Here is a 27,543-nt window from a genome sequence, read left to right as displayed (position 1 = left end):
GGACTGAATGGCTGGGCAGCAGTTCTGCAGAAAAGGACCTAGGGGTTACGGTGGACGAAAAGCTGAATATGAGTCAACAGTGTGCCCTTGTTGCCAAGAAGGCTAATGGCATTTTGGGCTGTATAAGTAGGGGCATTTCCAGCAGATCGAGGGATGTGATCATTCCCCTCTACTCAGCACTGGTGAGGCCTCATTTGGAGTACTGTGTCCAGTTTTGGGCCCTACACTACAAGAAGGATGTGGATAAATTGGAGAGAGTCCAGCAGAGGGCAACAAAAATGATTAGGGGGCTGGAGCACATGACTTATGAGGAGAGGCTGTGGAAACTGGGATTGTTTAGTCTGCAGAAGAGAAGAATGAGGGGGGATTTGATAGCTGCTTTCAACTACCTGAAAGGGGGTTCCAAAGAGGATGGATCTAGACTGTTCTCAGTGGTAGAAGATGACAGAACAAGGAGTAATGGTCTCAAGTTGCAGAGGGGGAGGTTTAGGTTGGACATTAGGAAAAACTTTTTCACTAGTAGGGTGGTGAAGAACTGGAATGGGTTACCTAGGGAGGTAGTGGAATCTCCTTCCTTAGAGGTTTTTAAGGTCAGGCTTGACAAAGCCCTGGCTGGGATGATTTAGTTGGGTTTGGTCCTGCTTTGAGCAGGGGGTTGGACTAGATGACCTCCTGAGGTCCCTTCCAACCCTGAGAGTCTATGATTCTAAGAGATGGAAGAGTCTTGACTGATCATTAGTTCAAAGAATTGCAACACTATTTCAGCTGAGCATTCCTAGGGCTGGTATACCAGATCCTGCGGTTCTCAAGCTCTCAGACTGACCAACACAACAGGTGATGCCTGGTGTCACCATTCAGGATCTCCTTTTGTCCTGGCTCGGACTAAGTAGTCATGGAAAGGCCTGCTAACTGCAAAGTATAATATGCTCTGGTAATTATGATAACACATCACCACATTACTGTGCAACTTGCATGTTATGATGGGATTATTTTGTGGCTTTGTGCAACTCCATTCCTTTATGAAGGAACCTTACTCTAGTTTAAAGGCTGAGGAACTCTACCCTAAGGGCATAATGGCCCAGTGACAAGACTGCATGTAGAAGAGGGAAGTCTGGGCACATGGCAGCATTCAGACAGTGTGTGCTTGAGGCGGAGGGAACTGACTGTGTACCTTTAACCAGAAAAACAGGATCCTGCTACAGCTGAAGTTTCAAGATTGCTCAGAGCATCCTCCATGGTGGTTTTTGTTCAAAGCTGCTTGTTGCAGGCTGTTAGTCATCCTCCCGCAAGCCACAGCATGTCACTTACAAAGGCCACAAGAAGTCTGCTGCCCACAGCCAATCCAAAGGGAGTGAGTGGGTGGCCAGATGCTGCACAAATGCATAGGGAACATCAGGCTACAATTGCTAAACAAACTCCTTTCCCTCAGAACTCCTATCTGTCCCAGGGAGAAGACCTGAAATCACATGGGGAAACCCTTATCCATGTAAAACAGAAGCTGAAAACTAAATCAGCTGACAACAGTTAAGGGTAGGATGACCAGATGTCCTGATTTTATAGGGACAGTCCTGATATTTGGGGTTTTGTCTTATATAGGCTATTACCTCCCTGCCCCCATCCCGATTTTTCACATTTGCTGTCTGGTCACTGGGGGAAATATACAACGTTTAAAGACTCTTGAACAGCAGCAGCAAAGTGCAGAAGGAGAGAGAGGAGGTCTTTCTCAGAAGGGAAGAGGCTAAAATAAAAAGGGGAAAGGCTATCTGATCTTCTGAAAACTTCATTGCTCACTATAGCAGGGTGGTCACACGTACCACCTGGGGCCAGTTCTAATTCTTGAAAAGGTTTCATTTTGGTCTGCCTTCTTCCAGAATACTTAAAAACTAGATGTGACTCAAGGAGACATCACAGAAGCTTTCCTATACCCCATCCAGTAAAAGACTAATTCAGAGAGAGCCTTTTAAATGTTACTATTTCATATTGCTCAGAGGCTCACTACTTATTCTTGGTGAGTACATGACTAGCCAACTGAGCACCCCACGTAGCTGCAGTATCTAGGTGCTACCACACTTGTTATCCTCTCCTTTTCTGCCTTATTTTATATCATTTTAGGTAAACACTGGCTGATACTTTAGGAAATGCACAAGTTGGTGGAATTTTTACATCGAGCATAGTTCTCCCTTCTCACCTTTTTTTCATGTTTTACCCACATGCTACTGCTGCTGTATGAACAGCCAATTGCTGAGTGATGGGATTGTGACAGATAAATGGCCACAAAGGACTTTGCAATTTATGAAGGGAGAGAACTTGGTTCCTGCTGCTCCAATCACCCAAATCCTCATCACCTGAGTTAAAGGAGAATTTCCTTTTATCTAGAATGGTATTAAGGCTTATGACATTCACATTTGAACTAATGCATCACATAGAGGGGGAGGGATAACTCAGTGGTTTGAGCATTAATCTGTTAAACCCAGGGTTGTGAGTTCAATCCTTGAAGGGGCCATTTAGGGAACTGAGGTAAAATCTGTCTGGGGATTAGCCCTGCCTTGAGCAGGGGGTTGGACTAGATGACCTCCTAAGGTCCCTTCCAACCCCACTATTCTATGATTAAGTGTGGCATTGCTGACAGTGGTGTGTGCACACACAGCAAGCTTACACAAAAGGGAATACAGTTATCTAATGGTATATTTAGCAACAAATTCTGAATTTCAAAAAGATCTTGCTATCTTTAAAATGAGACATCAAAACTGGAGAAGGAACAGCAAAGCCATAGAGCAGAAATCCCATGAAGTCAATGAGAGTTTGCAGGACTGAGGACCTCACCTTTTGGCCCACAGAATAGTTGGATACTTAATCCAAAAAAGCCTTAGGATGAATAATAATTTATGTACACATTGTAACTTTAACAGCTCCCACAACCACTTTTCCTTTGCACTTAGGGGCAAATTTCAGTGATTTAATCATTGTAGAAAAACTTCATTTAAACACCTCAGAATTTAATTACAAAAGTGAGCAATAGCAAGCTGGGAGGAACTGCAGGGAGTTAAGGATCACAATGATATGGCTCACTGGCTATAAATAAAAGAGACTGGACCAACTGCTCAGGGCATGCATAGCAGTTAATGGTCAAAGCTTTGGTGTTCCCTGATATGCAGAGTGTTCTGTACAAAATGCGAGCACTGAACAGTCACAGGATTTGCTAAGAAAACCTAAAAGTGAGCTGAAAAGATTGTCCTAAATAGAGCCCTTTTTATGCTCCCTTTCACTGAAAAAAACTTGCAGCCCAGCCTTGGGAAGATACTTCTGCCAAACCCTCAGACTTGGGAAACATCCCAGCCCTGGCAGCCAGCTGCGGCGGGGGAGGCCGGCCGCGGAGTTCCTGTCATTCCCAAGTGCCCTGCGGGGGGAAAGGCTGAGGGGAAAGGACGTGGCTGCGGGTACGCGGGGCTGGTTTGCAAGCCCCGCGCAGCAGCCGCAGGAGGCGGGAGCTGGCCGAGGCGTCGCTTAGCGCCTTAGCTGTGGATTTCTTTAGTCCCTTCAGTGCTTCCCGGAGGTGAGCCGCTGCCATCGCTGCCGCCTCCTGCACAGGCACGGGAGGAGACGCGCAGCTCGCGAGCAGCTCGGGCTCAGGGGACGTGGCGGAGGCCGAGGTCTAACCGGGGCCATGAGAACTAGCTGCGCTGGAGGGCAGGTCCCTCAGTGGCTGGGGGCCGGGGCCACAGGGGGATCCCTGACCCCGGCCCCCGGCTCTGACCCAGCCGGGCCAGCACGACTAGGGCTGTGACCAGCCACCGCCCTCGGCGCCGCGTCACGCTACGGACGCTCCCTCAGGAAACAATGGCGGGAAGACCGAGGCTTCCACTAGTCAAAAGTGGCTTAACGGCCTCATGCGCACGCGCAGCTCCGCGCCCCTCCCCCCTCAGTTCAGCGGCTGGTAAATAAACAGCCGGCCGGCCTCAACCTGCGCATGCGCCCGCATCCGCACACCAAGACGCAGACATTCCCTCCTCCCACGCGCTCGGCTGGCTGCGCACGCGCTATTGGACGATTCCTGCCGCGCCCAGAGGGGGAAGGGAAATGGTTTGCAAGAAGCCCCGCCCACTTCTGGGAAACCACAGGCCCCATCCGCCCAATGAAAGCCGAGAGCTGGGTCTCGTAAGCGCCAGGGGGCGGGAGCGGTCATCGCTTCCGAACCGGCGGAGTGGGGCTAGAAGAAGTGGGCGCGCTGATTGGTTCCTGGGCTGGAGGGGGCGTGACTAGGAGGCGGGGCCGGGCGGCGGGGCGGGGCCGCATCACTTGGCAGCAGGCTATAGTCCGCGGCTATTGGGCGGCAGGCCTGGGGGCGTGGCCAGGCAGGTGCCGTGGCAGATACGGCCCCCAGCCCCGAACTTCTCAGGCGCCGTGGAGGGAGCCTGAGGGGCCGCGCCGCGCCGCGCCGCGCTCGAGGCCGCCGCACGGACCGGAGCGGTAGGTGAGCGCGGAGCGTGCCGGCCGCCGGGCCCTCCCCTGCTGCGCGGCCCCGTGACTCCCCGGCCGGGCGGGCGCGGGCCCCGCCGCTCCCCCCTCACCACCCAGCGGCCGGGCCGGGCCCCGCCAGGCGGCCAGGTCCTGCCCAGGCGGGGCGCTTCCCTCGGGCCCTGCGCCGCGCCCCGCCCCGCCTCGGGGAGCCCAGCGCTCGCTGCCCGCGGGGGCGGGGGCACCGCCTGGCTGGCGTGAGGGGCCCCGGGGCCGCGCAGCTTCCCGAGCGGTTCCTCCCCGCCGGGCGGGCGGGCGAGCGCACGCTGCCGTCGGGAAGTCCGCCCGCTGGCCGGCCGGCGCCTGCAGGGGGCGCTGGTTCCCCACGCGGCTTGTGGGGCCCTGGCGGGGGGGCCATGCGGGTGGCCGGGCTGTGAAATGGGGGGCTTGGGGCAGGGCTCCCCGCAAGGGCGGGCGTCGAGTTACCGCGCCAGAGCACCGCCGGCTGGAGACCAAGGCAAGGAACCGTAGCGCCCCTGTGTCAGGCTCCCAGCCTTAGAATACTGAGTTCAGTCTGTTAAATATGCTAAACAGTTAAAGTAACTCGCTTGTATAAAAAAAAAAAAAGTTCCTATACCAGAAATCCGAGCTGTTTCCTGTAATAAACTGACTTCCTCAGTTTGAACCCTCGGTCGGGAAGCCTCAGCAAAGGCTGTTTGTTTGAACTTGTTAAATTAAACTCTCTCTTATTTTAGTCTGTTACAATTTGACATGAGTGGCTTTGCCAGGGATCTCTGATATCCAGAATGTTTTGAGAGTAATAGCAAAACATCAGCTTCATTCAGTGGAGTGCTGAAAGAGTGGCAGATACCTAATAGCTCTGAAATTTGTGTGTATGTATTTATTTAGTCAAGGTATATATAGCTGAATGTTGTTCTGTTCCTTTGGAATCCACCCCTGTGTTGTCCAACCCAAACACCTTCACATTTATTATCAACTTTATGTGAAATATTTTTAGCAAATTAACAATTGTTTCATGAAACATTCTTTGGGGGGGGGAAGCATAGTATTCCTAAGTGATCTCATTATTGACTAATATGTATTTTCATTCTACAAATACTGGAGCCTTGAATTCAGTTGAACCTGCTCTTTCTTTTCCATGTGTTCTGGTGAGAGCTTCAGATGAGGTCGAAAGAGACATTTTTAGCTTAGATGGCATTTTTCTACTAGTGAGCAGACTTTCCCTTTTGATTTTTGAAATACCTTGCTTCCTGCCTGCTCTCTGCTTTTCACAGCAAAGAAACACACTCCTAATAAATTAGGAGATTAAATTGCAGACTTTGCTGTTTTGATTGGGAGTTGCTAGGTGCAGCTCTACAAAAGCTATCCTTTACAATGGGGAGGAGAGAATGAGGCAGAGACCTTGAGATCAGCCAATCAAAATATACAAGTGAATAAGAACTGAAGTTCAGTTTAACTGTCTGTTTACTCACCACTCATTATCTGACCATATCACTTCTCTTTAAAACAACTTTTTTTGACAAAAGGTTAAGATACTACTTTGCTGATTAATAAGTCACTGCTGCGGTTGATTTCAGATGCTTCCTGTCTGCTTCATCTTAATATCAGTTAAGCTGGAAACATACATGCGCTACCATGCACGAATTGAAAGTGGCAGCATGAAATTGGTGTCCATAAACAACTTGCAAATTGCTTTTTAAACCCGATTTCTGAGCCCTCATACAAGTGATATTTCCTCTTTGTCTATGCACAGTGTGAGTCTGCATATGGATGTCTCCAAATCCTAATTTCAAATTAATCTGAGTATCAAAAGTGCTATAAATTTTTATATTAACATTTAACTCTCTTAAATCTAATGGCTGTGTAATTATAACTGACAGCTCATTCAAAAAAATTGAGCTACTAAGTGACAGCTGTCACAAGAAGCCCAGTCTCTCTGAATAGTATACTGTTACTTTAACCTTTTTAGTAGCAACAGCTATGTAAATGGCTCTCAGTCTAAAAGTTGAAATTGTAGATACTATACATCTTTTCAATATATCTGTTTGACTAATAGTATTTTTCTCAGATTGGACAGTGAAACTAAATGAGTCAGTTTGACTTTCTGGGTCTCATTCACCATTATGATGTTGTGTTTGGGTTCACAAGATTAAAGGGGAATATTTAAATGACGTTTATATGGAAATGGTTTGATCTCTACTAAGCTTAGTAAAATCATGTAAGTGAAAGCTGATTTCCTGTGATATTACAAAATATGTCATGTAAGGGTCTGGGAGAAGTAGCATGGTTGGTGTAGATGGGACCAAACCATTTTAGTGTGTCTTCTGGCATTGGATTTTACAATATTTATAATATTTGGTGACACTTTTGTCCTGTCTACACAGAAAACATTGAATTATTGTAATACTGCAGTTTTTTTGTAGTGTAGATAGGACCTAGATGGGAATGTCCCTTTTAAATACCATCTGATTTTAAGCTGGGGCTAGAATATTAGCAAATAAGCTTGCCTAAGAAATGACTTTTTAAAAAATGAGGTCAGGATGCTGTGTTGGACTACTGGATCACGAAGATTGATGGAGATGTACAAACAACTAAACGTCATTGAAAATAAAACCTTGTCTACATTGCTTACTAAATTAATACTTGCAGCTTCTGTGAGTTGTTTGCAAAGCATTTTGTAAATATTAACTCAACTAACTTGAATGAAATGGGTAAACATGAAGGTATGTCACATTTGGGCGAATAGGATGAGATTAGCAAAAGCTATTTCAATAATATGGAAAGAATGTCATTCGGAGGTAGTTTGGGCCCTAGACATAAGTGTGTGTGGGGGGGGAATTAAAGATAGAATTTTTAAAGCATTTTTAAAAATTCACTGAAGTTTTAAATCCCAACAAATATTTCCCTGCAGCATTGTAGTGGTGCATGACCCTACTGTTTCTAATTACTGTTACTATTCTAGTTCATTAGTCACTCTGAAGTGTAAAAAGTAAGCAGTATAAATGACACAAACTTACATTTTGAAAACTTTTGGGGCTTAATTGAAGATATTAACATGAGGAAAGCTGTTTTTAATATGACTCTTCTAGCCTGATGATAATTCATTAGAATACACTGTTTTGCATAGGAGCACTTGCCAATCCATTATGGACCAATTAACCTTCTCTGGTGCTTATAGATATTCTTGTCTGTGGAAGGAGAAGTGTAGTGCAAGAAGTGGGGGAACCCTTCTGTGGAAGGATAACAAGTCATTTAACCCACGCTGCTTTCAGTCATCAAACACCAAGTCTCTGCACAAAGCCTACATTTAACTCCATCAGGTACCCAAGATTTCCAGAAATCATCTTTTTGCGGATACCTTAAAATTGCGATAAATTGTGGAGGGAATGTTCTTTGTGTTCTAAATATTTCCTTCATCAATTCTGGGAAAAACTGAAACTTCCTCATGCTGACTCTGCTAGTTAACAAACAACCCCAGAGCTATGCTGCCATAATATGGCTTGAACTGACAAGGAAAAAATAGAACTATCTTAATTTCAATTTCATTGAAACATGGGCAGTGGAGGAGGTCTATGTATACCAGCCAAATGGAGGAAGGAAAAGGTGGCAGAAAAACATTTCTAAGCTTTAAAGAAGGCATAATAAACTTTTAAGAACTGTCAGAGTTGATAATGCACATTTTACATGATGGAATTGGCATCTCGTAGTTCTGTACGAATTCTCAGCTTCACAGAATATAGACTGCTCTAAGGTTTTTCTCTGGGCCTATAACTGGCCTATAACTTTCCACAAGTGCTGTACTCCTTGTGGAAGCTATGATGTAGGTAAGAGATCACACAGGCTCAAGTATCTTTTTTTACCATCATGTTGTCTAACTTCTCAGACATTTGAGAGTTGGACTACTCTTTGCTTCCTCAGTTGCTGCCTGTGGTGGGAGTGCACTTGTTGGGAATTAGCAGTCCCAAAAAACCCTCAGTCTAGGGGATGGGAACGTAGCATTCCCTGTTGGTGTGATGTGTAAATTCCTGGCTCCATCCTGCAGTTGTGAAGCTTCATTTTTGGTAGCCAGGTATAGGTCAGCAAAGTAATATTGCTAAGACTTTAATTGCATGTTCTAATAAACCAAAAGCAGCTTATGGGTGACCTGAGTTAAATGCATTCTCATAAAACTCATGTCCCAGAGGCAGCTATTTATTTCAAACAATGTCAGTCTGAAACAGTTGTTGAACATTGTAGCTATACATTTATTCTAATAGCCTTAGATTTTTTTAAAGTAGCCCTCTTAAATGTATAAATTGACTTAAGGCAGAACTCCCAAATGGCAAAATATAAGTTGCCTGATTGCCCTGACAAAATGCTGACTAGAACCCTTCCAAAATAGCAATTGGCAGGGGAAATTTGGTCTTAACAGCAACTGATTAGGAGCAGGTATAATGTGCTATAGACTTTCAGACTTTGAAATGCTCTGATCTGCTTCACCCTTGTCCAGCTATAAATCTAGCTCTTGTATAAAGTTTTTATTTAAAATCACAGTGAAAGTGTGCTTGTCTGAAGAGACAAAGTCCCTGCCCCAAAGAGCTTCCAATCAAAGTAGACAATGTTCAGACAAAGAACTGGAGTGGATGAGTGGTGCATCAAAAAAGCAAAGTGATCAAGGCTGGGGTTTTAATGGAGCTGAAGGGATTTGAGCACTTTGTTCCCTTTGAACTTCAGTGGCATTTGGGTGCCTAATTCCTTTAGGCTCTGTGTGTGAGGTTATTTGGGGAAAGAGTCCCTGAAGCCATCAGACCAATGGCTGTACGTCTTCAGTAGTGCTGTACGGTAATTTTCAGTTTGCTGCTCCTGTGAGGGAAGGTAGGCTATGGCTATGTCTTTGCTGCCAAAAAAGGTGTGGCTTTTTACAGTGAGATAGCTAACATGCATCAGTTATCTCGCTGTAAGATCTTAATGGAGACAAGGTGCAGTTAGTTTTTTAACTACAGTGGAGCTAAGTGAGGTCAGCTGCAGGTAGGTGGTATAGCGTTTGCCTCTCCTAGTTCTGCTGCTCTGTGGCTGGCCCCCCTCTGGTTTCTTCTTTTTCATGGACCTGTTTTTTCAGAGCAAGTCTTCTTGGTTAGGCAGGGAAGAAATCTGGAAGTATTTAAATTTAGCTTAATCCTTGAGGTTTGAAATTAAAGAAGCAATTTCATTAATGAAACTGGGAACCCCTGGCTTAACTGCAAAATATAGTCATAATAAAGGTTGCATTTCTGTATCATTTTTCTTTTTCACCAGCTAGAGTATGTATTGACCGCCTCATGAGAATGTGATTGCTGCTGCAGTGGTAGGGTGTCAGCCTGATGGATAACTAGCAATGCAGCCTCATAATGGAACAAACTTCTTATGAATAGTGCTATGAAATCTTTAATGTCTGTTCAGAGCCTGACCTTGGCCCAGATCCTCAAAGGTATTTAGGCACCTAACTCCCATTGATTTCAATTAGTTAGGTGCCAAAATACCTTTTCTGTAAACTCTAACTGAAAAAAGCTGTATGCCAAGAGGTGGTAAATGCCTGCAACCAAATCAGTAAGAGTTGTGGATACTTGGCACCTTTTGGGATTAACACCTCCAATTGTGTGTGGAACAGAGTTTACATATGTGGGAAGGGCAGAATCTCCTCTGCGGGGATTGGAACCTGTGGTTCCAGAGAATGTTGTGGTTATAATCATGATGGCCAGTCCTTTTTATTCAATCTCCCATTTCCAACTCTGTACCTGTGAGAATTCCCACAATTTAGTTGTCCTTAATTGGAAACTGAAATGAGCATTACAGTATAATTTGAGGTAACAGGTAAACTCATCCAAATTTATTTTTTACTCTTTCACAGCCCCATTGACTTAATTCACTTGTTGACTCTACAGTGAATTTAATAAAGAGCCTTGTTTATACTAGCTACCTGGGATTCCTATTGTTAAGACTGGTATTCCTCCTTTTTAATTTACACACAAAATAAGTCTTCCTTGCACTGACTTTAAGTGTCAGTATATCTGTGTGATTCCCTTCCATTTCAAGGGAACCAGGAGTTGATGTGATGGTTCAGTCTCCCTAAACGTATTTAACAAAACTGAGGTGCAGTTTTTGGAATGATACTGATGTTTTAGCTTGTGGTTTTTGGGGGATAGGATTCAGATATATCCCTGGGTCTTGGGAGGGTGAGGGGAAGGTAAGGGGAGAGTCCGAAGTAAGCTTATTGCAAATTAGGAGAATGTGAATTCGAGAATAGCTCTGAACTTGTCTACTAAGTCACTGGTGGCTTGAGTCAGTTGTTTGGCAGGCTGACTCTCTGCTCCGGGAAATTAGTTCACAGCACTTGGACTTGACATTATTTATAAAGACGCAGAGGGGAGTTAGTGTAGTGAGAAGGATTCTGTCACCAGGACATCTTTCTCACAGCAGCTGTTCTGTGTTCAATTAGCCTCTGAATGTGGTCGTTGTTGACTTATCTTATATATCTGCCAGGCTGTTAGGTGGCTTATTTGCTAACCACACAAAAGTATGTGCACTTGGGTCCAAACGATTCGTTTCTTTCCTAAGGTGGCCCTTTAGGCACGGATCCTGAGAGGTCCCAAGCACCCTTAGTGCTCGTTTGAGGATCATACCTGCAGTCACCAGGGGCAAGTTTGGATTAAGTTCTGTTACCCCAGGCAGTGACCAGCAGAAGCAGAGTCTGAGCTCTGTGTGATACCCAATAAGCTGATGAGCATGCACTTGGAATAGTCCTGTGTTTCTGCTTTTACTGGTTTTATTTCAAACATCACCTTTCCCTGTCTTACATTTTGTGGGGGGCATGGGACTTATATTCATCTGTCTACACTTACTGTAGGAATCTGAATTTTCACAAGCTGTTTAATAAAAGAAGCATTTGCTTTAAGATCTTGCTTTTACTGGTGGAGGAATTGGAATGAGGAAATGACTCATGACAGGCAAGGAATAGCTAGAACATACTTTCCTCTTTAATATACAAAACCCAACAAACTAAAACTCCCTCCCCCTCCAAAACAAGCCAACCACCCTTAACACAAAAACTGTAAGAGGAAAAATTCAAAGATGGTAGGGAGTGCAGGGGAGAGAACAGCCAGGAATATTGACCATTTCAAAGATACAGGTTGTAAGGGGATGTGCAGAGAATATGGAAGCTGCAGATCCACCTGATAAATCATTCAGGAAACAGTGGAGATGAGTGACCATTCCTTCTTTAAAAGGATGTGGCTTTTAAATGATAATCATAGAATTCAAGATCAGAAGGGACCGTTATGATCATCTAGTCTGACCTCCTGCAAGATGCAGGCCACATAAGCCGATCCACCCACTCCTGAAATAATTCTCTCCCTTGACTCTGCTGTTGAATGCTCCAAATCATGATTTAAAGACTTCTAGTAGCAGATAATCCACCAGCAAGCAACCCCTGCCCCATGCTTCGGAGGAAGGCGAAAAACCTCCAGGGCCACTGCCAATCTACCCTGGAGGAAAATTCCTTCCCGACCCCAAATATGGCGATCAGCTGAACCCCGAGCATGTGGGCAAGACTCTCCAGCCAGACCCTCTGGAAAAGGCTAACAATATCCCAACATTGACCCTTTGTACTAATTACCATTGTGGCACGTTATTGACTTATTGACTAAACCCGTTATCCTATCATACCATCCCCTCCATAAACTTATCTAGCTTAATAAGGAGGTCCTTCGCCCCCACTGTTTCCCTCGGTAGGCTGTTCCAGAATTGCACTCCTCTGATGGTTAGAAACCTTCGTCTAATTTCAAGCCTAAATTTCCTGACTGGCAATTTATATCGGTTTGTCCTCGTGTCCACATTAGCACTGAGCTGAAATAATTCCTCTCCTTCCCTGGTATTTATCCCTCTGATATATTTAAAGAGTGCAATCATATCTCCTCTTATCCTTCTTTTGGTTAAGGAAAACAAACCGAGCTCCTCAAGTCTCCTTTCATACGACAGGCTTTCCATTCCTCGGATCATTCTAGTGGCCCTTCTTTGTACCCGTTCCAGTTTGAATTCATCCTTCTTAAACATGGGAGACCAAAACTGCACACAATACTCCAAATGAGGTCTCACCAACGCCTTATATAACGGGACTAGCACCTCCTTATCTCTACTAGAAATACCTCGCCTAATGCATCCCAAGACCGCATTAGCTTTTTTAGCGGCCACATCACATTGCCTACTCATAGTCATCCTACAATCAACCAGGACTCTGAGGTCCTTCTCCTCCTCCGTTACTTCCAACTGGTGCGTCCCCAGCTTATAACTAAAATTCTTGTTAGTCATCCCTAAATGCATAACCTTACACTTCTCGCTATTGTATTTCATCCTGTTACTAATACTCCAGTTTACAAGGTCATCCAAATATCCCTGGAGGATATCCCTTTCCTTTTCCGAATTGGCAATACCTCCCAACTTGGTGTCATCCGCAAACTTTATCAGCCCACTCCTACTTTTGGTTCCGAGGTCAGCGATAAATAGATTGAATAAAATCGGACCCAAAACCGTTCGCAGCGGAAAGTAATGCTTGATTACTGTTTGTAGTTAGGCCACATGAATATGAAATGAAGGAAAAATCTTCAGTCTTAACCTAGATTAGTCTCTTCTCTTTCTTTTTAGTACCCGAAATAATGTTCGTTATTTAGATCTGATCTAGTGATAAGAGCAGGGGACTGGGACCCAGGATGCCGGAGTCCTATTCACTGCTCCCAGGTTGTTCTGTGAGACCTGGGGGAACATATGGTGCCACCAAAATTTAAGTTATCCCTTGCTCCATGTGGATGTTCAAACTTAATTGTTTGAGACTCTTGAGTGAAAGAATCTACAGAAGGATAAAATATTATAACAAGGGTTGTTTTTATGCAGTGTCTTTGTGAACCTATGAAATGGCCGTGATGGAGATTGCATGCCAAGGAGCTCCTGACCCCACCATCGGGCACCAAAAGGAGCTTTCTGCTACTAAAGGGCTGGGTGAAACAGTGAGTGAGAAGCAGAGCAGTGTTTGCAAAGTAGAAGATTCAGAGAAAGTTGCCTTCCACAGTCAATGGAAAATCCTGAAAGATGTGATCACCAAAGGAACAGCAAAAGAAGAGACAGAAGGGGGTTCTGCATCCATTTCCATCATCGCCCAGGCTGAATGTAAGTTGCACAGTGTGATGCTTTTTGTTGAGGGGAGTAGGTAGTACAGTGGGGCATTTCACCAGCTTTGCATCTCTGGAGAGCTGGGTTCAAATCTGTCTTTGTGATTGCAGGCAGGGTGAATTTGGTGATCACTTTCCAGTTCCCATTTAGCCAGATCACCAAACCTTTGACTATTGTGACAGTCTCTGCTGAATAAAGGCCAAGTAATGGAATAGCAGGGTTGTTACAGGCCATGACTAAGGGGTATTCTCAGAGCTGCAAAAGGTTGCTCCTACAGCAGCACCTACTCACACTATAGTCCCAAGCCAGGGCCATTGGTCCCTGATTTTAAGACCAGCAATGAACATTCTATGGCAGAAAGTCCTGAATTTCTTGAGAAAATTCCAGGAGATGTAAGGGGAGGAAAGAACTGGAGGGAAGATTCCCAGTGTTTGGGGGAGTGTTTTGATGTCAGAAAAAATACTGTCATAACCAAGGATCCTAGTGTTCCATGATGACCCCCCCCTTCTCTCTCCCCCTCCCCCCTTCTCCAATTAAAAAACATACAAATCTGTGTGAGTGGGGGGGTGGTTGGTTTTTTTTCCCTTACGGTTAAAATGAAATCTGTCAGCAGGAACCCTGATGCCCAGGGCTGTCAGCGCTAATTGCCCATATTCCTGTGTGCATGCTGATGGTGCAGGGTTCTACTATAGATGTTTGTATTTATTTTTCAGAAAATGTAAAAACGAAAGATTTTCTGGGGGGAAAAAAAAAAAGCAAATTCTGTATTTTTCTGTGGTAAACTGATTGCTAAGATCCCTGGTCATGACCAATATGGTGGCTTATTTTCCTGGATTACTGTTTGGTTCAGCAAGATGTTACCACCATCTCCTTGTTCCGACACTTTCTGCCATCAGTGGAGACTGTCTGGTATTTAAGCTTTATGGTGATCTTGTTTTCTCTCATACAGGTGAGAACAGCCAGGAGTTCAGCCCCACCTTTTCAGAGAGGCCTTTCATAGCTGATAGTAAACGTTACAGGTGAGAGGCCTTTAAAATAAAGTTTTATATATCCATGTAGTATTTACTGGTCTCACATCACTCTACTTCAGTGGTGCCCCTTTATATACTGCTACAGTTTATTTAAAGAAACTCTGTTTAGAATTGATTAACTCTTTTTTCCTAAGGAGTGTGGGGAACTTGCAACACTTTTTTACCCAGGTAAGTTTCCCAACCTCTTTATGTTTGCATCACATCCTGTCCTGTGACATGCTGCCCCACAAAGCACGTTGAGGGATGTGTATTTTGCTATCTTGCAGTCATCCTTGTTCGTCCCTAGAACCTTGATTCTTTCCCAGTGAACATTTACACCACAATCACCCTGAGGTGGGAGCTGAAAGACCCTTTCAGTTTAGGTCCATGTGTTGGAGGAACAAAGTTCATGGTAAGGGACATCTTTCAGTCTTCTCTGACTGAAGAATGTCTCTTCAGCCAGGTTCATGCATCCTTCCCCACGTCTTTCTCTGGAAAGCTGTGGGAGGCTGGATTGACTGGTGGGGGCAATGATGGCAGCAGGAGCGGGTCTGCATCCTGTTCCCTAGAAACAGCAGCGGGAAGAGCAAGGTGGGAGGAGAAGGACCCACACCTATAAGTCTGGTGTTGCAGGACTCAGTAGCAGTGCCAGGAATCCAGAGAGAGGGATTCATTTTCAGCATGGCTGGGATGAGGAACAGCAGCGGCTTAATGGGGAGTTTGGAAGCAGAGCTCAGATTTTCAGCAAGTGCCCAGCTTTCTCCTAGCCCTGCAGAACAAGTTCCAGTCTGGATTGCTTTGATATAGGTTTAAGGGCACCACAGACCAGATGAAAGCTTCCAGGGGAGTGGATCTGATTCACGGGGCTGTAAGCTTGACACTTCTGTTTTATACCCACTGCTGCTTTACCTTCCACTGGTACAGTAGATGGTTTTCCTCTATGCCAGCAACTTTTGAAAAAGTGCAAATTGTGCTGTCACATCATTTAATCCCTTAAGTGTGTAAGAAGTACAATGAAACATGCACAGTGCTTAGTGCTACCATCTTGTCATGAGCTTAGCACTCACAACCCAGCTGCTAAATCAGCTAAAAGTGCAGTGATAGAGATTTCTGGGAATGATTGAAAAAGCTGTGAAAAACTCTACAGGTACTGCATAAAGAGTAATAAGGGCAGATGGCTACAGTGCTTGGACCAATACATGATACTTGCCTAAAATTGGAAATTTTTCATGTGAGAAGCAGTCTCACTTCTTCTCCTGCCACTGCTGTTTCCAGGGAACAGGACACAGACCTGTTAGATGAAAACAAACCACTTCTGATGGCCGGTGACTAATGAATGACTAATAAAGTAAATATTTGTCTTCTGAAAGATAAATCTCTGGGTGGTGCTGGTTTGCATAGTTTTACTAGGAAAGCATAGCTATCTTAGTTTTACTGTAGCAGTCATCACAGACTAGAGGTTTTTGGCTTAAATTTTGACTACTCTGTTGTGAAACAATTGGTCCAGATCCTTTCTTTAACTCTTACATTTTAAAAAGCAAATTTAAAGGTCTTTGTTCTAAGCACACTTACAGATTTCTTTTAATTAAGATTATGAACTTAATAATTAAACATACATGCAATACACAGTTGGTCTGTGCCAATAAAGCAACTTGGCAATGATTTTTACTGCCAGTGGCTCCAGTAGTCTCCCCTCCAGGGCCTTGCTAAATACACTGACAGTGTCTTCTAGTGGGCCCAGTGCTGTCTACCGTCTTTCACGATGTCTTTTTCCTGTGTAATGCTAAATATGCTCCTGCATTTGTAACGTCCCTACTGAGAAAGCAGTTATTGGTAATGTCCATGCCTGTCTCGTTTGGTTTCATTGGCAGTGGTCAGCCAGGGAAGATGTGCTCCTGTTGTTTTGTCTCATTAAAATGTGTCCTTTGCTTTTCTTGTTGGTAGCCGGTCAGACAGTCTTGATCAAATCCCGAACAATGTGGCCCATGCTACCGAAGGGAAAATGGCACCAGCCTGCTGGAGGGCAAGGCATCGCGGTAAAGGCAAGAAGAAACGTCGCAAGAAAAGATCCAGGGTCAGAATACAAACACTGGCCTCTGCTAAGCAAGGGCCCAGAACTCCAGAACAGGAAAGTTGTACACCGATCCCAGTCCAGGTGAGAGAGACAAGCTCAGCCTCATGGGTTGGGAAGGGAAATCCTAGGATTAATATAATTAGAGTTCCTGCCTAACTCTCTTCCTCTTGTGTTCCAGGAGGATGAAACTCACCAAAACACTCTCTTCAGTAGCAGCTCCTGTTTTTCAGAACCTTGCAAGGACTCAATTTGTGATCAGATACCATTTGAGAAACCTAGAAAAGTTCTACTCACAGGCAAACTCCATTCGCTAAGGAACCTGCACAGACCAGAACTGCACAAGTTGATAAGCCCAGTACAGTGCCTGAACCATGTTTGGAAGCTACACTGTCAGGGTGATTTTGTGCCTCAGCCAGAGACCCTCCATCCCTTCCCTTACAGTCCTCTTTGTGCCATGAAACATAATCCTCTGGAGATTAATCTCCTCGATGATCGGGCCTGTGTGAATGGTGAGCGTCACTTTTCTGGCCTAAGCTTAGAATGCAGTTTCCCAAAATGTGTCAGCCCGTCCCTGGAAACCAACTTGGACAAACTTTCTGTGGAAGAATATTTGGTGGATGCTCTCAAGGGGAGCGTGAGTCTCGGTGAGCCGCAGAACTTAGCCAGCCTGGCCAAGACGTGGAGAGGAGGCAGTCTGGATTTGAAGGAGCAGTTTCAAGAGACAGATGACAATGAGGGGGTGCTGCTTACTGAGGTGATACTTTTGGGCTAGTACTTGGGCCGACATGGTGGCAGGCAGTGCGCCCGTCTCTATTTAATAGGACTGTGAATTTACACATCTAAATGCCTCTTAGTGATGCAGAGAAAAGACTCCAGTAGAGTTAACTCAGAGATTGTCATATCTGTAGTGCTTAAATTCACACACACACTCTGTAGGAGAATTTACATCAATACTCTAACTCTTGCAATCTGCAATGTCCTTCATAGTTCCATGTAGCTTAAAATGTCTCTGAGAGCCATCAAGAGCTCAGTATAGTGGGTGTTTATAGTAGGAAGAAGTTTGGCACATAGCCAGTCTTCAAAGATTTCTTTTAATTTTTCAATGGTAAAAGGGCCACATGGGTGAATGGGTCATAAGCTTTTATTTGCCATAGGCAATTTGCAGTTTATTTTGAATCCAGTAGTCAGAGGGTTGATAAGCTGCACCTGCAAGATTTTTTTTCCCTTGCGCCTGCAAACCCCACTCTTGTTCCATGTACCAGCAAGCTGGGTGATTACACAGCTAAATACCCATTGCATAGGCAGGGCTTCCTGGGACAATAGAAGCACACGTAAATCGTGCAGGCACAAAATATCCACCACCTTCAACTTCTGGATCTTGTTGCACTAGCAGTACAGCAGTGTCCAGTTGCATTGCTCAGCCTGTGGACAGGACAGCCTTTAAAAGATGGACTAGTTGTTGTTTAGAAATCTTTAGGTCTCCAGGGGATGGCTCATTTTCTCGTTGGGATGGAGGGATAGTCATTTTGATCCCAGACACCCAACCAGTGACCCAAGAAATCTAGAGAGAGGGGAGGGCTTGTTGAAGGCAATAATTGACAATCCCCTCTCAGAGGTACTTCTGAGTGATTCTGGGACCCTTAACTCTTCTAGTTTATTTTGAAAATCCCAGCTCTTTGCTCTCCTTCTTAGACTTGACACAGCAGATTGGCAGCCATGTTCCTGCATGCTTGCTTCATCTTGTCTTTACTTCTAATCCTTAGAAACTAAAGCCAGTGGACTATGAATACCGGGAAGAGGTTCACTGGACCAAGTGCCAGGACTCTCTGGGTGTTGGCTCTTTTGGGGAAGTCTACAAAATAGAGGACAAACAGACGGGATTTCAGTGTGCTGCCAAAAAGGTAACTTAAGAAAACAGAAAGGAAAGCTTGATATGCCCAATAAAAGAAGGCCCAAAGAAAGTAAAAGCTGGGTCTGTTTTCATTTCAACTCCCAAGAACTCCAGGTGTCTCTCTCTTATGAGAGTCAGTGCTATTGAAGCTGTGCATCCAAGGGCAAACTGCAAAGCATTTGTATGTGAACTTTTGTCTGTGATAAGGTGAGGGAGCCTGTATTTCAGTGTCAGATACAGTCGCCTGTCGACCTTCACAGCGCTCTGTGAGGTGCCATTGTTACTGTGTGAGCTGAGAGAAGCTATGTGCACTCTGGGTAATCTTAAAGATCAGAAGTATGTTTTTAGCTGCTGCATGAATCTAACTGTATTCTTAGTGTGTCCAAAAGCAAAGAGCGAAAGGTTAGATGCTCCTTCCTATACTGGATGAGTGTATCCTGGAGAAATGTATGGCTGCCTGTACCCTAAAAGGGTGTTCATTTTTAAAGCATTTTCTTGGCATTATCATTTACATATTATGTTTAAACAGTGCCTGTAAAGTGTAGTGAATTTGTATTATAGGCTCTGCAAAGGAACTATACTTGTCCAGGATCCTACATGGTCCAGCATGTTTTAGATATTGTATAGTAAAAGTCAGATGTTTTCATGAAATGTTGCTTGATGCATATAGAACTTGGGAGTTTCTTTGAAGATTTGTCTTAGTTATGCCCCCACTTTTGTAGGTAGGTATATTAATACAAGTTGCATTCTCTCATCATCTCACTACATAGTCCTCTAGATATCAGAGTGCATGTGCTTTCTGGTGGCTGTTAAAAATACTTTTTCTCCCTATATTACTCTAGTCAAGAGTGTGGGAGGTAACTGACTTTTTTTTTTAGAAAGGTGTTTGGGTTCAGAATCCTTTGGAGTATGTATTTTCACTTTTTTTAAAAACTGTTTTTCTATGCTATAAATAAATAAATCTCAACTTGACTGATTACCTGGTGGAAACAAACGAGCATAAATATATTAACCAAGTTGAAAAAATAATACATCTGATCTCTTCTCATATGTTTCACTTGTGAGCTGTGCAGGAGAGAGAGAGTTAATACGAACCAGAAAATGTTGCAATACTAAAATTTGCAGTGATACCTAGTACATCTAAAAAATAGACACACACAATGACTTATGGCCATTACATGAGCAAGTTATGCCAGTGTCATAACATACAAAATCGCTTCATTTGAATTAATTATCTACCTGGCAAACACATGCACTCAGATAATTTTGCTACAGGATTATTGTCCTAGTTCAGGGGTGGGCAAACTATGGCCCATGGGCCAGATCTGGCCCCTCAGGACTTTGCACCTGGCCCGCAGCACTGCCAGCACCATGTCCCTGCGAGGGGCAGAGGGCTCCATGCATTGCCCTTGCCTCCAGGCACCGCCCCCCACAGCTCCCATTGGCTGGGAATGGAACCGTGGCCAATGGGAGCTTTGGGGGAGGTATCTGGAGGCATAGCAAGGGTAGCACATGCAGAGCCCTCTGCGCCCCCCTCCCCCAGGGGCCATAGCGCTTCCTGGAGCGGCGTGGGGCTGGGGACAGGGCAGGCATGCAGGGAGCCTGCCCTGGCCCCAGTGCGTGCTGCTGCCACCCTGGAGCCACTTGAGGTAAGCGGGGGCCGGAGCCAGAACCCCTCCTGTACTCCACCCCCCAACCCCCTGCCCTGAGCCTCCTGCTGCACCCCACCCCTCCTCTGCTCCAATCCCTTGCTCTGAGCTCCTTCCTGCACACCACACTCCCTCCCGCACCCCAATCCCCTGCCCTGGCCCTGCATACTATTTCCCCACCAGATGTGGCCCTCGGCCCAAAAAGTTTGCCCTCCCCTGTCCTAGTTGCTACAGGGTAAAATTTTCAAAAATGCCGGTCACTTTTGAAAATGGGACTTAAGTGTTTGAAAACGTTACCCATAAGCTTCAGAAGGTAGCTGTGTAGATGAAGGAATAAATTTCTGACGGACGCATGTCTTCATAGGCAAAAATAGCTGGATTTTAACCAGCAATTAAGAAATATGAAGATCCAAGTTATGATACTTTAAAGTCACTAATGTGGAAACAGGGCTGGCTCCAGGCACCAGCAAAGGAAGCAGGTGCTTGGGGCGGCCAATGGAAAGGGGTGGCACGTCTGGGTCTTCAGTGGCGGGTCCCTCTTGGAGCGAAGGACCTGCCGCTGAATTGCTGCCAAAGAATGAAGCGGCGCAGTAGAGCTGCCACCGATTGCGGGCGGGCCCCACACACACACACTTGGGGTGGCAAAAAAGCTGGAGCTGGCCCTGTGTGGAAATGAGGTGCAATGCCTGGCTTGCCTGAAATTAACGCCACCTCTGTTTTTACGGGACTTGAGGTACCTACCCATGTCTTACCAAACTTGATTTGGCAGCTGGCTTTTAAATTCTTGAGATTGAGCCAAACTAGCTATGGCTGGGACCACTGACAACAATGAAACATGATGCATCCTTTTCCCACCAGTCTCCAAATGAGTCATGGCTTCCTTCTTGTCTTCAGCAGTGTCTAGTTTTGTTTTGTTTGGCCTACTGATGTGAATCAACTTTCTACTTAGTTTTTCTTGTGTAGCATAGCTGCTGCCTAAAGAGATGGTGATAAATAGGGCAGATTACTGTACATGGGCATAGAAAGAGAACTTGAAATCAAGTGTGTTTCAAAAAATTACTTACAAGTTATTCTAGGTGCTACACCTCCCCTGGTTTTTCCTTTCCTTTGTGGCTTACAATCACATTTTCCTGGCATTTATAAAAATGTTTTCTGCCTGTTGTATGAAAGACCAGCACAAACAGGGACACTGACTACAGTGGGTGCTATCAAATGTACAGAGCAAACTGACAAGTGAGATTGACAGGAAATTTTCCTCTAGTTTGAGCAATGTGATGGACTAGATAAACGTTCAGACTGAAGTGTGTGTGTGAAGTTACCAGTTTCCCTTTTAAACAAGATACAACTAGAGCTGATTTTTATCTTCCTTCCTAAATGTTATTCTCTGCCACAATCTGGAGAGGAGGCATTCTGGGGAGAGGGCACTGAAGCCTGAGCTGTGTGTTCTGGCCATTTTTAAAATGCTGTGTAGCTTTGAGTGCTAGGGATTCTTGTAGTGCATTTTTCTTGTTCAAAAGTGTCTGCCTCAAAACACCTAGTACTGTCTCTTTACTCTGTCGCTAAAGTCCAGTTGGCCCTGGCTGTGGAACAGAAAGGTACCGTAATCCGTTCTAGTGCACAGAGAGAGTGCATTTGGCCAGAATTTTGAGTGGTGCTGTCCCATGTGTGGCGGGAAGAGGGGAGGGTATTGGTACAAACCTAGCTGAGCTGTTGGAATCCAACATCTTGACTCTCCAGTTTTTCTTCTGCGGTTCTCCAGGTGCAAGTCGAACACTTTCGTGCAGAAGAGTTGACGACATGTGCTGGAGTAACAAGTCCCAAAGTTGTCCCTTTGTATGGAGCCGTGAAGGAAGGTCCTTGGGTTACTATCTTCATGGAGCTAATGGAGGGTAAGGAAGATGGAAGCACCCTTGTAACCATCAAACGAAGTGGGCATTGATGTTCTCGTTGTGCCTCCTCTCTTCTCCCCCCCCACCGCCATAATTTTAGATGTTTTTATCCCTTCGGTGGCATTCTGGATTTTCTCTGGAGTTAATTTCTTGAGGGAGGGGGGCTGGCAGTGGTGGCAGGTCAACACCACTAGTACATAGAAATGAACATCTATTTTGAGTGATCATCCTCTCTCACTTCTGGAGTTATAGTTCTAAAACTAGAAAGCCAACAGAATTCCTCCAAGCCTATAACTAAAGCAAGCACCTGTCTGCTTTGATGCTACAGTGTTTGCTACTGAGACCAAAGCTGTGAAGTGAATCTCTCTGATCTCATGTAATACACTGGTATGGAGCAGGGAGTATGTGTTGAACCTTATACTTCCCTTGCACACGGCTCCTCTTCTCTACAAGGGGCCACAGAAAGCACAGCCTCTTCAGGGCTCAGTTGATGACCAGAGGGGACTGGATGGGGTTGGTCCTGTCAGATTGATGATTGGTGCTATGAGGCCACTGAGTTATGTGAGACCAAAGTAAGGAACTTGAAAAATTGAGGTTACCTTGGACAGCAAGAACTCTAGGAATAAATAACAGGAACTTTCCCATTCGTGGGAGACAACTGTCACCCCTCTGATCTTACGGCTTTCTCTGGCCCTAGCAGAAAGGGAGGAGTGTTGAAGCTTCTGAGGAATACTGGACAGATACAAGACTGAAATGTGTGCACTCTGAATTCTCTCATAGGCGGCTCGCTAGGCCAGCTGATTAAACAAAGTGGCTACTTGCCAGAGGATCAAGCCCTCCGTTACCTGGGTCAAGCATTAGAGGGTCTGGAGTATCTTCATGCTCACCACATTCTGCATGGAGATGTCAAAGGTAGGGTTCCCTGTAAAGCCCCCTATTACTCCTCTTCCTCTTAACATCTGACAACAGGCTCCTCCTAATTCCAGATGGCTGCTGGGTGGCTCAGTGGGTTAGTGCACTAGCCTTTCATAGGGCTGACCTCAATGACTAGGAAATTGATTTTACGCCTTTTCACTGGCAGCGGACAACGTGCTCTTATCCAGTGATGGAAGCCGGGCTCTCCTCTGCGACTTCGGCCACTCTGCTCGCCTTCATCCCGATGGCTTGGGGAAGTGCTTGGTGACGGGTAAGGTTCTGCCATGGTTCTCTATTGCCCCGTTGGGAGACAAATTGCTTTGTAAGCCGTAGCTCTGTATGAAAGTTTTGGGCACCTGTGGGCTGCGTTTGGCTCCTGGATCACATTTTGATGACTTCTTAGTGCACACAGCAGGTCTGATGGCAATCTCTGAGTTTGACTTGTGTCCCTAGGGTGCTACATGCCTGGCACAGAGACTCACATGGCTCCAGAGGTAGTAATGGGAAAACGCTGTGACTCAAAGGTGGATGTCTGGAGCAGCTGCTGCATGATGCTGCACATGCTCAATGGGTGTCATCCTTGGACCCGGTATTACAACCACCCTCTTTGCTTAAAGGTGAGTGACCAACGTATGCTGTGCCAGAAATCCAGAGTGACGAACAAACTCTGATTTATATCTAGCAAGCTGGAGTGAGCTACAGGGATAAAGCCTGAAAGGTGCGAATAGGGGACTGGGGTGGTGGTGGTGGTGGTCTTAATTTAGGAACCGCTTACTTATGTTACTTGTGTGCAGGAACAAAATAGGGCCAACTAGCTTCTTCCTGTTTCTCCTGTGCTCATCATTGAGCTGCACGTTCTTAACTATTTGTCGAATGAATTGTTACCAGGCCTCTGATCCTGATTCCGTGCTTTTTAAGCCATGGCATCAAGAGACACAGATAAGTGGTGGATGTGGCCAGCTTAGGGGAGAACTTGTCTCTTTTGGAAGCAGACTGGAATGCACGTTCATTCAGTTTAACCTCTTTCCCTTGCTGCTTTGTGCGATACAGATAGTCAAAGAGCCGCCTCCGTTGAGGGAAATCCCACCTTCCTGTAACCGTTCCACTGTCGAGATCATTAAAGCAGGGCTAGAGAAGGAGCCACTTAAAAGAGCTTCTGCGGCTGAGTTGAAGACTAAGGCTGACATAGCTCTGCAGGAGGGTAAGAACGTCCTGCTTCTAAGGTCATGCTCGTCGGGGCGGCTGGTTATATGGGCTCGTGGTGCCCGAGCACCAGGAATATTCAAGGCTGGGGGCTGTGCTCCACCAATATTCGGAGCTGGGTTTCTCCTCTGGCCCTGCCCCCCTGCCTCAGAGTTTCCCTGCCTGAAAAAACCCAGCCCCTGTCCCTCCCTTGCTTGTGCTGCCGCCGCTTCTGCCCAAGGCTATAAAGAGCAGCGGGGCAGACTGCTGGAGCACCTCAGGAAGGGGAGGGAGAGAGGAGGGGGGAGGAGGCACGCATGTGCTTGGGAGCCCCCTCTCCCGTCCCCCAGCACCCACCTGGAGGAGACGCCAGGGGGACTTCCGGCCAGGAGATGGACATCTGGAGTGGACCTCACTCACCTGAGCAGCTGCTGGGGCTTTGGTGAGGTTTGACCCTGTGATCCACCCCTCCCCCCCGCAGCCCCCACTCCTGCCCCACGCTGGGCAAGGGGCAACCCCATGCCCAGTGAGGCTAGGGTGAGGGGCAGCAGCAGGGGAGGCCACATGTGATGGCAACCCCTCCCCCCGGTACCCACCATAGGAGAGGTGAGTGGGCTTTCTGGACCTGAGAGGTTCTAGGAGCATGTGCAGTGACCGTGGTGCAGAGTGTGCTGCTGGGCGGGGGAAAAGGAGGGGTTCCTCCCCTGGAGCTTGCTGCTGCCGGGGGTGGGGGCGGAGTCCTCTCTGGCCCTAGCCCTGGGGCAGCCCCCAGCACTCCAACCCTGAGCACCCTCCTGCACTGTGAACCCCTCAGCCCCACCCCACCCCAGAGCCCTCACCTGAGGGGAAAAACATGCAACTTAAATTTGGTGGTCAGTTTGGAGTATCATTGTGTTTAGCATAATACTTGATTATTTTACACCCTTTAAAGTATATAACTAGTCGTATACAGGTGTTACGAAGTGGGAATGTTCTTACAGTTTTCTCTGAATACTGGCTGGGTGCCTCAGTTTCCCCTATGCATTTCTCAAGGATCTAGATGGTGGGATAAGGGGGTGTGATGCCGTCTGCACAGAGAATGACCGAAACCCTGACTCACCCAACTGATGGCTTGGGCTGCTCTCCTGCAAGGTGCCAACTGAAGATGTTGGAGAACAAAGAGATCAGGTGGCCTCCTAATGCCTGGAAAAGAGACACAGGCCAGAGGAGGGAGTGTCAGTGCCTGTGCGGACTTCCGGGAAGCACATGGTGTGGAAGGGGATGCTGGGATTCTTTGGAACTACTCCATACAAAGCCAGTCAGGACTCTGGAGGAGCCTCCTCTCTCTGAGCAGACTGTCTCCAGGGCAAGAAGCTCACACCCTCCTGGGTCTGACCTCGGAGCATTCAGCATCCTCTGCCCCTCCGTGCGCTTCCCACAGCGAGTCTGCCCAGGCAGATCCTGGGGCAGCCAGAGGTCCCTGCACCCCAACTCTGCAGTCAGACGTGACTCTCAGCCAGCCAGTAAAACAGAAGGTTTATTAGACGACAGGAACACAGTCTAAAACAGAGCTTGCAGGTACAGAAAACAGGACCCCTCAGTCAGGTCCATCTTCGGGGGTGGGGAGCCCAGACCCAAGTTCTGGGTCTCTCCCTATTTCCCCAGCCAGCTCCAAACTGACACTTCCTCCTCTGGCCTTTGTGTCTCTTCTGGACAAGGCCACCTGATCTTTGTCCCCAACACCTTCAGTTGGCACCTTGCAGGGGAAACTGAGGCACCCACACAATATTCAGAGAAAACATTAAGAACATTCCCACTTTGTCACAACAGGTGCTACAAAATATAATACCGTATATTGAAGCAGGCAAGTGCTGCTTCTGACTTTCCACTTTTAATTGACCCTTGTAATCTTGTGGTGCCGATGCGTTGTAGCTTCATTTTATATCAGCTTACAGGGCAGGAGCGGGGGGGCACCACCATTTTGGGCACTACCAAAAATTATACAAACCTGCCGCCTATGATGCTCGTTCATTACTAAGTACAACGGGTAAGAAACCAGCCACTCCTGGAACATGCTGCTTGCGATGCAAAGCCTTCCCACGTGCAAGTAATGTACAGAATGACTCCTGTTGGTGCTGCCTTGCTGCTCCTCGTGTATGCGCAAAACACTCCCGTCCCATGGGGTTGGACGGGGGCCTCTAGATTATCCTGTTTGTATAACTCACCAAGAAAGGAGCCATGATAGCACTATTTTGAGCACCAGCATGCGCTCTTGCATCCCTCTTCATTGTTGGAAGCAGATGTTGGGTTCTCTGTGAGGCTAATGTTAGCATGAGCCAGGGCTGTGGTAGGCAAACCGAGAGCCCCATGTGTCTCCCACTGTCCAACAGCAAACAGCTGGTGTTTGGTATATAGCAAATCTGAAAATAGTGTTTGTCACATCCCTAAATAAAACCTGTCCATATGCTAATGTTCCTTCTTTGAGACTCTCATCGATCCCCTGGAGAGTTTGTAATCTGCCAGGAACTGATTTACAGGAAAGTTACAGGCTTCATCTTTTGAAGCCCTTGGGTATTCCACAGCAAGATACAGTGCTGCCTGCTTTAGAAGCGTGCTGCATTTCTCTAGAACAGTCCTGTATGTGCCTTTATTTTGTAGTGGGAGATGTGAAGAACCCCTGGAGAGAATACAGAGAACCTAGATGCTCATCTTTGGATGAAGAAAACAATCCGCACACCTCCCTGTCCCCAACAGTCAGCCTGATTTCTGAGACTCTGGCTAGCCCTGGATCAGCTCCTTGCCTATCCCAAAGCCTGCAGCCACCATCTCTGGAGCTGACCGAGAAGACTGGGGTAACCCCTTGGAATCTGTGCAAGGAGTTACCTAGGGCCTGTGAGCCACTTTCCCTCTCCTCCCTGGCTCCTGTCCCCACCAAGAGCAGCAGCTCCACGGAACGGGCAACAACTATCTCGGAACAGGAGCTTCAGCAGCTGGAAATAGGTAACCTGGAGACTGGCTCTCTACTGTTAACAGAGCTTGGTGTGTGATGCTGCTGCTTCTGTTTTCTGGCTTTCGTTAGAGTCGCTCTCTTTGGTGCCCAGAAATGGCCCTTTTCCAAGAACAGGGAAAACTCCATTTGTTACACCTCCAAAATTATCAAGATGAGTGGTTCTCAGTCACTAATGTGCATCAGAACCGGTGTTGTGGGATTCTGAGACTGATGCTTCTAGGTTCCCTGGCCTCCTTGCCGCTTCTCAGCCCCGTTCAGTTGCAGAGCCTAACCTCTACTGAAAATTTGCAC

At 46.3% G+C, this 27,543-nt stretch overlaps 1 protein-coding gene across 5 annotated transcripts in view; it reads left to right on the top strand.

The window, feature by feature from the left end:
* Positions 1-4,382: 4,382 nt before the first annotated feature.
* Positions 4,383-27,543, top strand: part of MAP3K14 (mitogen-activated protein kinase kinase kinase 14) — a 29,976-nt gene continuing 6,815 nt past the window's right edge. For 3 of the 5 annotated variants that reach the window (XR_005589282.1, XR_005589283.1, XM_039504238.1), the window contains exons 1-12: positions 7,655-7,796; positions 13,378-13,650; positions 14,603-14,672; positions 16,608-16,818; positions 16,916-17,491; positions 18,501-18,638; positions 22,037-22,166; positions 22,947-23,078; positions 23,248-23,352; positions 23,535-23,698; positions 24,132-24,282; positions 26,901-27,242. Coding sequence is in view for 3 of the 5 variants with exons in the window: in XM_039504238.1 (XP_039360172.1) it covers positions 13,398-13,650; positions 14,603-14,672; positions 16,608-16,818; positions 16,916-17,491; positions 18,501-18,638; positions 22,037-22,166; positions 22,947-23,078; positions 23,248-23,352; positions 23,535-23,698; positions 24,132-24,282; positions 26,901-27,242 (2,272 nt within the window). In the remaining 2 variants the exon portion in view is untranslated. Of the gene's footprint in view, positions 4,472-7,654; positions 7,797-13,377; positions 13,651-14,602; positions 14,673-16,607; positions 16,819-16,915; positions 17,492-18,500; positions 18,639-22,036; positions 22,167-22,946; positions 23,079-23,247; positions 23,353-23,534; positions 23,699-24,131; positions 24,283-26,900; positions 27,243-27,543 lie in introns of those variants that run through there. The other 2 variants (XM_039504239.1, XM_039504240.1) reach the window with 2 other exon arrangements.

Source organism: Mauremys reevesii, linkage group 17 (genome assembly GCF_016161935.1).
Source record: "Mauremys reevesii isolate NIE-2019 linkage group 17, ASM1616193v1, whole genome shotgun sequence".
NCBI lineage: Eukaryota > Metazoa > Chordata > Testudines > Geoemydidae > Mauremys > Mauremys reevesii.
This window is presented reverse-complemented; position numbering and strand designations above follow the sequence as displayed.